Here is an 11,740-nt window from a genome sequence, read left to right as displayed (position 1 = left end):
GTTTTGTTTGTTTCCTGGCTGATAATAAATTGAACCATCCGCCTGAGTTTCCAGTTCTGGCAAATGGTGTTCCAACCCCAATCTAGGGGACAACAAGAGGAGTTTCTAAATGAATTTTGGGGACCTGATGGGGGAACAAGTGCACTCTCTACATGAAATTCCTAGGACCAGTTAGTCCTGATAAGCAGATGGAGCCTGCTGTGATGATGATGATGACAACAGCCAGTGTTTATGGATCTCTCATTGTGCCAGAGATTGTTCAAAGGGCTTTACGGGATTAACTCGCTTAATCCTCACAACTCTATGAGGTAGACATTATGATTATCTCCACTCTATAAAGAAGGGCACTGGAGTGTGAAGCAATTTATTTAGGGTCATACAGAGTTAAATGGCAGAGCCAGGATTTGAACCCACCACCCCTATTGCTTTAAGGATACTAGTCTCATGCAACATCCCTAACTCCTTTCTGCATCTGTAGCCTTGGACTGTATCCTCAGCAGTAAGTCACTGACACTCACGCACCCTGCTGTTAGTTGACCTATCTATCTAACATTCTGATGATTTGCACAAATTGTTAATAGAAAGGCAATTACCGCAGCCTCTGATCAGTTACCTTAGGCCAACAACCTCTCAGCCCAGCTCCTTTTTTTCTTGATTGTCTGGGAGTCCATATGCTCCTAGAATTCGAATGGGATTGCTACCCAGGCCACTGTCTACAAATATCTCATGGCCTCCAGTCTCACAGAACTGGAACTCTCACGTGCCACACACCTGCCCCAGCCACCTCCACTCCATTCACCTTGCCACACAATCACAGTGTGTTTCCTGAGGGTCCAATATATACCAGGCCCATGGTTGGCACAGAAGATTGACCTGCATAGCGGAGCTCTCATTCCCAACAGCCCTGGCTTCCAATTGGAGAAACATGATTAATTTGTGGAAATATCAACCTTGAAGTAATTGGTGTGTGGAGGGGACGGGGGGTATGTTTTAGGAAAGATTCAGGCTGAACTACCTTTATAGTCCCTTCCAACCCCATCCCAATCTTCTTGATCTCTCTGTAAGGCGAGCATTTATTAGTTTGATTTCAACACACACACTTGTACCTGTAATTACTATATAATGTCTGTTTACTTTTTTAAATGAAAATGAATTTAAATTAATCTTGTTTTGTGAATTTCAAGGCACCCCCTGAGATAAATGAAGACACTCCAGGGTGTCATCAAACCAGTGCTGGGAATCCTTACTCTAAAAAGTAGAGAAGTGAACACATTAAACCTTCAAGGTGCTGGAGGGGAGCAATGTATACAGACACACGGATTGAGCGCGTAAGAGAGGGAGGTTTCCATGTGCATTATTCACTTGTACATGTACACACGTGCAAACACATGTGAAAGGTTGTACACCACAATGGAATTATCTTGAGGGGACCTATTTCTTGTAAACTTAACATCAATGCTATTTATTTCTAAGGTCTAAGCAGGACAGAGGAGACGCTGGGAACAGCATTTCCAAAACTCCTTTCCCACACATCTTGAGAACCAGTAAGAGGCACTCATGTGAGATTTGGAAGAAGAGAGAAGGGAAGGTTATTTGCCAGAAGCAGGCAAATGCATAGGCAGATGAGAGGCCTAAAACGGCATCAAGGTGAATTTCTTTTTTTTTTTTTTTTTTTTTGGTAGAGACAGAGTCTCACTGCACTGCCCTCGGGTAGAGTGCCGTGGCGTCACACGGCTCACAGCAACCTCTACTCTTGGGCTTACACGATTCTCTTGCCTCAGCCTCCCCAGCAGCTGGGACTACAGGCGCCCGCCACAACGCCCGGCTATTTTTTTATTGCGGTTTGGCCGGGGCTGGGTTTGAACCCGCCACCCTCGGCATATGGGGCCGGCGCCCTACTCACTGAGCCACAGTTCTTGACATTAGTGCTTCAGACAGAGATAATTGGTAGGAATGTTCCAGATGTTCTTGAGATTTACTGGGGAGTAGCTTCCACGAAAGGCCTTTGAGAATGTCTCACTCAGGTGTTACAGACTAAGATCATCTAGGACCTTTATGACTCAGCCCACCCAGAAGGTATGTAAATCTCCAATACTGGAGAGCATAGAGTGCCTTCCCTTATTCTAATTGAACGCCAGCTAATATATATAGGTAATAGGTAATAATTCCTCTGTGTGTGTTTTAATGCTTATACAATAAGCATATGTTATTTGTATAACATAGCAATAAAAGCTTTAAAGTGTAGTGTAATAACCATTCTGATGGAGATGCTACAGAAGGCTGGAAGAGGGTCACAAACACGAAGAGGAAGGCAGCAGGGCAGGCTTCCTAGAGAAAGCTGTTTGTTCCCAAATTGAATCACGAGGGAGGTCGGGTGTTGCTGAAGGCCAAAGGTAAGAGCAGGATGTGTACAGGGCACAGTCTGTGCAAAGGCACAAGAGACAGCCCTGCCTCTCTGGCCACCTATACGTTGTTCAGTGTAACGGGGGCATACATAGGACATTTTTGCAGAGGAATGAGGTCAGGTGAGGCTGGAGGGAAGGGCAAGAGGCTTCATCCTGGAGGGCTTGAAATACCGGGCTGCAACTGCTGGTGTTTTTCTCTTGAAGGCAATAGGGGGTTGCTGAAGAACTGGTAAGGTGGGATCTGTGTTCTATGGCAGCCACTGTGGCCACACAGAGGGACAATGTGTGGAGGCTGGACTCAAGGAGGCCAGTGCAGAGATACACAGAGTGGTGGGTCCTGGGCAGGTTTGGGAAGGATGAGAGCTGGGTGAGAAGAAGGTCTGCTGGTAAAGGGGAAGGAGGAGCCCGTGTGATAAGGAGGCTGGCCCTGCCTCCTTCTCCTTTGCTCCAAGCTGCAGGAGGGCTGGAGGCATTTAAAGTGGAGCGTAATGACTGGGGCAGTTTCTGCCTTGATTGGAAAGTAGTTTAAGGGGGAGAATGGAAGTGATATTTTAAGCATTCCTCCAGAAAGGAAATCTGGGAACCAAGCCCTTCCTTGGAACAAAAACAGGAAAGTCACTGGTATACTGAGCATATTTTTTTTGGACATATTCCTAACCTGTAGGTAAAAACCAATTGCTTGTTCTAACCCAGGACTCTTAGACATTTCTAATTGGCCTCTGGCTCTCACCCTGGCCAGTTAGGCGCCTTTGAGATTTTTCCTCTGCTGGTCAGTTCCTCTGCCCATTGCCCTGCTAAGCTCCAGAAAGGAGATACCTGGAGATCTCCAAGTCACCACCTCTGTGACCAGGTTACATTCTAAGTGCTACTGATGACCAATGGGAAATCAAAGTTGCAAGACGAAAGCCTCACAACAGGGTTGTTCAGTCTCAGGTGTGCACATCACCACTTGGGCTTCCACAGGACTTTGGTGGGGTCTGAGCTTCTGCACTTCCCGTAAGCTCTCACCTGATGCTGGGTGTGGATGACATCTTCAGAACCCTTTGTCTAAAGATGGAGGGAACAACCAGGAGTTCAGGAAGCTACCAAAAGAAAACCAGACACTGACAATGCCTGAGGTCCATTGATTTTTTTGCATCTGCCCTAGAAAATGAACCTATGTGGACTGTAGTTTTGGAGATTGGAAGGCTTAAAGAGGAAAGAGATAAGAAATAATATGGCAGTTTAGAAATCTCAAAGGTCTAGTACTGTTACCAGCATGTTAAAGATTAAAAAGTAAAGTGAGTAAATATGGCTGTCTGCGTTAGCTTTCTATTGCTGCATAACAATTAGCCACAAACTTAGTGGCCAAAGAAACACCATTTATTACGTCCCAGTTCTGTAGATTAGATGTCCAGTTACAGGTTAGCTGAGTCCTCTGCTCAGGGTCTCCACAGGCTGAAATCAAAGTGCCAGCCAGGCTGTGACTCAGACGGAAGAAGTGAGAGAGTTCACCAAAATGATTGTCATTGCAAAAGTGGCTCTTACCTAAGTTCTCCCTCTTGATTCTGCTCTTACCAGCCTTTGTTTGAATGGCTTTTCAAAAACCACAGCCTGGCCCTCACCTCTTTGCCCATCCCCAGCTCCCATAATGATAGCATCTGGTGTGGCAGTCTTTTCCAACAGCCCAACTTAAAGTGTCAGTGTGCTCCTGAGTAGTATAACGGAAACATACAATTTTAAGTGCCATAAAGGTGACAGAATTGTCAAAAGTCCAAGCAATTGACTAGTAAGAGGTTTAAGTTGTGGTATGTTCTGTAACAGTATACAAATCACAATTTTTTCAGCAAGACAAAGAGAAACAAGAAAAGGCTATCAGTGCCATCTTGTGGAAAGACCTATTGAAAATGTCTAAGGTAATCTGGCCACACCCTAGATCATTTCAAAAGCTCTACAGGGAAATTACCAACAGGCATCCAGTTGACACTAAGGCAGCTTTACCATCTGTTTATAGGCAATGGTTCTGACTGGAAGAGGCTCCATTCTGATTACTTGTTTTTTGTACAATGACCAGTTGCTAAATAATTTGTACATCATCTCAAACCATAAGAATACTACATAACCCTGTACCTCTAACACCACCCATACACCAAATCCACACCCACACTCCTCTGATTGCTCCTCCACATGGCCTGGTTGACCTAACATAGCACCCACACAAACACATACCACAACTGCTTACAGGATAACTCTTTCTTTTCCGATTACCCTTGTTTAGATTTTATTTCACTTCTTGAGTGTATTGGAAATTATTTTTATTCTTTCCTTCAAAGTGAATATTTCCATCTGAATTCACAGTTACTTATTTCTGCATAACAAATCGCCTCAAATATGACGGCTTAAAAGAATAAATATTATCTCACAGTTTCTGTGGGTAAGGAATTCAGGAGAGGCTTAGCGGGGTGGTTCTGACTCAGAGAATCTATGAGGTTGTAGTCAAGATGTTGGATAGGTCTACTGAATGTGGCTGGAGGATCCACTTCCAAATTAGCTAGTTCCCCTACATGGCAGTGGGAAGGAGGCCTCAGTTTCTCACCAGCTGGATCTCTCCACATGGCTGGCTGCCTGGGTGTCCTCACTATGTGGCAGCTGGCTTCTTCCCAGGAGCTTCCCACAGCAGCTCTGCCTTTCAAGAGAGAACAAGTCAACAACCAAATCTTTTGTGACCCAGCCTAGGAAGTCACACACTGTCATGTCATCTCCACAATGTCCTACTGGTGATAAAAGCCAATGTGGAGAGGATGGACAGACGTGAGCTGGCCCGCTGGGGCCCTCCCAGAAGCTGCTGCACACCATTCCTTCTTCTTATGTCCAACTCCCAGATCATCAGGACCCAGGGGTGAAATGTGTTTAGATGTAGGAAAATCAGAGTATTAGGATGTGGACAATTCTGATTGTGGTCTAAGGGCCACGGGAAGCAGATCTCAAGCAATCATTTGCCTTAGTGGGACACAGGGACTACCTGGTGAAAGGGATTCTCTGACTCTAACATCCCCTCCAACTGCCACTGGCACTAAGCCAGTCAGGGAACTGGGACCTTGACGTGAAGAAGGAGTCAACACATTCTTGTCAAGTGCGGAAGGGGAAGCGAGGATGCTCTAAAACTGTCTGTCCAGCTTTATAATGGACAGAAGACAAAATGGGAAAGAAGATCCTGGCTGTAAAAGATTTCCGGTGGTTCCAACCCAGGCCTCTCTGTCCCCCACTGACTTCTTTAGCACTTGGTATTTTACTGCACAATTAGCTTTTTCATATATATTATCTCACTGTCTTTGATGAGCAGTTTAGTACTTTATTATATGTTCTGAGAATAATTACAACCGACTCTAAATCCCCCCCAAGTATACTGTAAATTCCTTGAAGTCAGGGAAATTACTTAAGCTTATTACTCAGCCCACCATCACTGTCAACAGATTGTTCTCCAGGAACACGTCCCTGAACACGCTCAGACACACGCCATCATACACACGCACACTATCCAGTTTTATAAAAATAGTAATTAGATTATCCAGGACCATACTGACACAGTTATTCTTTCCTTAAAAGCACAGACACAGAAAGAGTACACCTCAAAGACATGGTACACAATACTAAAGATAGTCCTCAAGCCCAAGCAACTAAAAAGAACCACAAACACACACTATCACACTGTCATACAGACTCACACTCCCTCCCAGAAAAAGTACATTCACAGTCTTACCAATGCACTGTACTCATTTATTTTCCATGCATTTGTTTAACATTTTTGAGCACCATGTAGCAGGCTCCACAGAATCTGTGTGGAAGTCAAAGATGGAGTGATACAGTCTTGGCTTCTATGTGAACAGGTAACCAAAATGCAACGAAATAACTGCCATCCTGAGAGGACACATTGATATAAGGTAAGATGGAGACAGAAAATGCCTATCTTTCTGAGGGCCAGGTAACCTGTTCAGATGAGAGAGGAAAAGGTCAGTATCGTGTATGTGGAGAGAGGAAAAGGTCAGTATCATGTTTGTGGGGAGAGAAGTGTGGGGTGCTGACACTGTTATTTGCGGGAGTTCTAGCTAGGAAACCATCAGAGAGGGTTTTCCCTTAGACTTTGAGGTCCCCTGGGCCCAAGACTAAAAATCAAATGACACCCTTGACAATGAATGACACAGCTCAAGGCAGGGACCCTAGGTCCTTCCCACTCACTCTGGGTCTGTTGTAAGAGAGGGTAGAGCCAGAGGAGAAGGAATTCCTAAAGAGGGAGGCAACTGGTCTTTACACAGGGCAGCCAGGTGGGCTGATGGATCAGCTGCCAGCCCTGCAGGGGCCCACACAAGGGGGTAGGAATTGAAGGCTCAGGAAAAACAGAATCTATCTCCCCAAAAACATCTTCCTTCTGAAGAAGAAGTGCTCTGAACTGGATATCGAGAAAACAAGGAAGGGGCACAAAGGGGCAGGAAGGGGTGTGGGATACTTGTCCCTGGAGAGTGGAGGGAGCAAAGGAAGTTCAGCAAGGCAAAAAGGGCCAAGAAAAGATTAGCTTGAGAGGAGCAAGTGCTGGAGCCTGATCTCCACAGGAAGTGCAACCAGAAATCCTGGAGAGAAAGCAACTTGATTGAGAAAAATGGCAGCAGGATGAACTGGTGCCCGAGAGGCCAGGACTGGCAAGGAGGGAAAGGAGCAAATCCAGTGGGTAAGATGACGTGGGAAATGGGAGTGCAAATAGGAAGGGCTTAATCAGGGCTGTGATTGTCTGGAAGGGGAGAAAGGGGAGATTTGGCAGCTCCCAGAACCTAGAAAGAGTAGTTGGACATTTTTCACAGGGTCAGACCAAGCTTTGAACTTTGAAGAAAAGAAATTCCTTTCCATTTTCCTGGAGCCAGAGGCTTAAATGGCCAAACGTGTGTGTCAGGGGTCGGTGGGGCTGAGGGAGGGAAGTAAACCTTCATGGCAAAGTGTCCTGGGCTTGGATCACGGTGTTCTTGGCCAACTTCTCTAATCCTCAGATTAATCACGTACAGAAAGGATTAAAAAAAAAAAAATCTTCCACATGTGGTTCTTCCAGAAAGCTCTTGGCACAGGGCTACATTAGTAAATTCAATAAGGGTTAACTATTTTCATAATTATATTTAGTTCACATCCCTAGAAGCACATTATTCAAATGAGGATGTGGACTGGTCAGAGCACAGATGAGACATTATATTGTAAGAACAATAGTGATAAACTCCAGGGAAAGGTGACCAAGAGAGCCAGGCAAATGAGAAATAGGAAAAAATATGAAATATGAGTAAAAATTTAGAAAACCCACAAGTATTTAATCCGGATGACTCTTGGAGTTATGAGGGTCATATGAAGAGAAAGTAAGTTTCTATTTAATTCTGGGAAGCAGCACTGTGTTGTTAAAGATTCTAGACCCTTCCTTATCTGTTGGTTAAATTTATTAACCTCTCCAGTGCCTCCATGTTTTCTTCTATAAAATGACATTAACTAAATCACCTACCTTCATTACCGTGGTGATTAAATGAGTTAATACTTGAAAAAATGCTCACAAGAGTTATCTGGCACCTAGTAAATGCTGGATAATTGTTAATTATTTTGTTTTTGGTGATCGTTATTATTTCTATAATTATAGCCCTGGGTAAGATTCAGAGCACCAGATGACAGCCCAGAATTTTTTAACAGCTCCAGCAATGGGAGAAATGAAAACAGCTGTCTGTGCAGCAGAAGTATCTTCTTCCAGAAGCCACTGATCATGACGAAGCGGTCATTGGAAAGGAGATTTCCCCCTTTCCTGGACGAAAGCGGCTTTGTCATCTCTGGAGCCTGCGTACCCACTGTGCAGAAAGTAAGGCGAGGCCAGGCTCCGGAGAGGCGGGTTTCAGCGGGCCAGTGATGCGACAATCCCAGCACACCGCTAGGGAGCAGCAGAGCCCGTACCAGGAGGCTTTGTCCTCTGAGAACAATTCTCACCCCTGGGCGCTGTGCTGCCATACTGGCCGCAGGAACCCCGCCCACTGTGGTTCGCCGCGCCTCCTGGGTGGCTCCAGGCCCCGCCTCCGCGCTTCAGCCCCGCCCCGCGTTCCAGCCCCGCCCCTGCTCGGCTCAGCCAATCCCCAGCGGTGGGGCCGAGCGTCACCGGACGAGGGCTCTCAGACTACAGGGCCCGGAGTGTCAGGTAGATGGCGGGTTAGCGGGCCCGGGGGCCAGGAGAGGAGGAGGCGGGACGTACTCGCCTCCGGTGACCCCTGCTCTGTGTCCTCCCCCAGCGATGGGCGTGCAGCCCCCCAACTTCTCCTGGGTGCTTCCCGGCCGGCTGGCGGGACTGGCGCTGCCGCGTCTCCCGGCCCACTACCAGTTCCTGTTGGACCTGGGCGTGCGGCACCTGGTGTCCCTGACCGAGCGCGGGCCCCCTCATAATGACAGCTGCCCCGAACTCACCCTGCACCGGCTGCGAATCCCGGACTTCTGCCCGCCGGCGCCAGACCAGATCGACCGCTTCGTCCAGATTGTGGACGAAGCCAACGCCCGGGGCGAGGTCAGCGGGCAGAGTCGGCGCGGAGGGGGATCTGGAAGGGTCAGCGGAGCGCTCTGGTGGAGCTGGGGCGGCAGGGCTGGGGCAATAGCTGGGGTCCGGGGGAGAGATTGGGAGAAAAATAGGAAGGCAGGGTGACTAGGGTGCATTGGGACCTAAAGCCACTGCACCCTTGTCTCAGGGGGCTCAATGGGAGGAATGAAAGAGAAGGCAAAGCAGTGCGGGGTACGGGGAAGCTTGAGGATTGGTGGCAGAGAACCCGCTAATATTGAGAGTCAGAAGGAGAAAGATGGACAGACTCGGGAGAGGTGGAGTGGAAGTCTTATGGGGGCTGTTTACTCTTTTCTAGAGCAATGCTGTCCAAATATAATGGAGCCATGTATGCAATTTTAAATTTTGTAGTAACCATAATTTTAAAAGTAATAAAAGCATCCCAAAAAAAAAGTAATAAAAGCAGGTGAAATTTGGTAATATTAAACTTGTACGTCAAAATTATTATCACCTCAACATATAATCAGTATAAAATAAATTCTTAAAGAGATATTTTCATTCATTTTTTGCACTACATCTTCAAAATCTGATGTGTTTAATACCAAATCTCAATTTGGACTGGCCACATTTCAAGTATATAGCAGTCACCTGCGACTTGTGGCTCCTATATTGGACAGCACTAGTGGACAGTTGTGGGGAGGCAGACCAGGAGCCCAGCTCTTGAACCAGCCATGTCAGGGACAGCCCTCTCTGACTCTGATTCAACTTCTTGCCTTCTGAGGACCTGAGACTGTGTACAGATCCCTGAGCCTGACCCAGAAGCTGCAGCTGTGGGGAGAAGGCCCGCCCAAATGAGGGGCAAGGGAGTGTTAGGGAGGGCTGGGGGACCCCACCCAGCAAGCTCCCTCTCCACAGGCCGTGGGAGTGCACTGCGCCCTGGGCTTTGGCCGCACTGGCACCATGCTGGCCTGTTACCTGGTGAAGGAGCAGGGTTTGGCTGCAGGAGATGCCATCGCTGAAATCCGGCGCCTTCGACCTGGCTCCATCGAGACCTATGAGCAGGAGAAAGCTGTCTTCCAGTTCTATCAGCGAACTAAATAAGGGGCCTCAGCACCCTTCTTGGAGGCTCCACTCCAGTGCCCTGTGTAGCTGGGGCCAGAGACAGAGGGAAATGGACTGAAGCAGAGACTGAAATAATGCACCCCTGCAGGCAGGTCCAGATTGAAGGCAGGCTGAAGGGGAGGCCGTACTGCTTCTACCCTGAATAAATGACTTATGAGAACAGCTCACTTTGAGTAGCACTTCACAAAGCTCTCACACACACCAATTTATTGGAGCCTTGCAGCAACTCTGTGATCTAGGAAGGCCAAAGGCCATCCCCTTTGAGTGACATGGCCAAGGCTCAGAGAGGCCCTAAGGTTGCAATCACAACTAGAAAGTGGGAAGATGGGATAGAACTACAACATGCCTCTTCAGTTGTTCGAAGATGCTGACATCCTGTGTATCTACTCCCTAACAATGTTTGAGGTGTTTCTGGGGTGCTGGCCAAGGAAAAGGATTCAGATCCTCAGTGGCCCAGCCTCCCCCTTCTCCAGGTCTCTGAAACTTACAGGACAGGAGGACCCCTCAGTGTAGGTCCATCTGCCACACATGTGGCACCCTTGTCCCTCTGAGATGTCGGTGCTCACAGATAACCACAATCTTCGTCTCTCCAGGGCTGGACACTTCTTGTTAGCCTCAGGTGCTGCTCAGGTCATCTGGAGGCTCCAGCCAACTCTGCTGCTCTATAACCTCGGGCCTGGGGATGCTCAAACAGAGCTAGCCTGGGCTGTTACATAAAGCAGATATTTGCTGATTAAATGAAGAGCACCAAGGTTATAAATCTTGGCCTTGTTTCTCAGATGTTATCTTCACTTTTCCCCTGTTGGAGACCCCATTCTGCTCCCACCATACTTTTGGCTTCTGAGAGATGGGAGGGATGGCCACACCAGTCAAATAGACTCTTTTTGCTTTAAGGTCCACCTGAATTCCTATCATCTCTCCTGCTATAGCAGGCTGGTCGGAATAAGGTAGAAATTGGTCACGAAATGTGTAGTGAGTACCTCTGTATACCAGGCTCTGTTAGATATGGAGACTACCCAGTGAAATGAGATATGATTCCTGCTCACAAGAGCTCATGGCTGCCGGGAAAAGGTGGGCACAGATAGAGTCCAGCCCCATGTAATTGTACTGTGATAGGCACACATTCTGGTTACAGCAGGGACACAGTGGGGAGGAGTCAAGTTGCCCTGGAGACCTCAGCTCTTGTCACCTAGATCAGAACCAGGCCTGGCCACATGCTCTTCACTACTTTTTTCTTCCTTCCACGACCTCCCACCCAACCCAAACCTACCCAACTCACCTAAACAAAAAGGACATTGGCTGAAGTCTTGCCGGTCAGAGAGGGAGAGGCTGTCAGATGCCCTCTGCCCAGTTTTCATCTGTGTGTCAAATCTGGGTGATCACTTTCTTCACTCTCTTTACTCCCTTGGTCCCTGCCTAACCTATATCAGGGTAAGACCATCTCCCAAAGAGAAGAAATCCACAAATTCCATGCATTTGGGCTGCATTTAAATGAAAAGTAGCACAAAGAGGATACCCAGAAACCCTTAATTACTCTGTCTCACCGAAGGTCCCAGATACCCCGCCCATTCACTCCTCACCAAGAGTAGGGACCCATTCTGTTTCCCAGTGCAAACCAGAACACCTGCCAAAGGAGTGTGTGTGTGTGTGTGTGTGCACGTGTTTCCACGTGAAAGAACTA

The 11,740-nt window shown here is 47.4% G+C and overlaps 1 protein-coding gene across 1 annotated transcript; it reads left to right on the top strand.

The window, feature by feature from the left end:
* Positions 1–8,472: 8,472 nt before the first annotated feature.
* Positions 8,473–10,635, top strand: DUSP23 (dual specificity phosphatase 23). The gene is made up of 3 exons (XM_053607844.1): positions 8,473–8,589; positions 8,681–8,949; positions 9,853–10,635. Exons 2-3 carry the CDS (start codon positions 8,683–8,685, stop codon positions 10,036–10,038), a joined length of 453 nt encoding a protein of 150 aa, XP_053463819.1. The 5' UTR covers positions 8,473–8,589; positions 8,681–8,682; the 3' UTR covers positions 10,039–10,635.
* Positions 10,636–11,740: the final 1,105 nt, after the last annotated feature.

Source organism: Nycticebus coucang, chromosome 10 (genome assembly GCF_027406575.1).
Source record: "Nycticebus coucang isolate mNycCou1 chromosome 10, mNycCou1.pri, whole genome shotgun sequence".
In the NCBI taxonomy this organism is placed as follows: domain Eukaryota; kingdom Metazoa; phylum Chordata; class Mammalia; order Primates; family Lorisidae; genus Nycticebus; species Nycticebus coucang.
Note: the sequence above shows the minus strand (reverse complement) of the source record. Positions and strands in the feature narration are given on the sequence as shown.

Bases quoted from the DNA above. Each gene is read 5' to 3' on its own strand.
- DUSP23 (XM_053607844.1), top strand. From the start codon at position 8,683: ATGGGCGTGCAGCCCCCCAACTTCTCCTGGGTGCTTCCCGGCCGGCTG. The intron at 8,950-9,852 runs GTCAGCGGGCAG...CCCTCTCCACAG, and splicing joins AAGCCAACGCCCGGGGCGAG to GCCGTGGGAGTGCACTGCGC.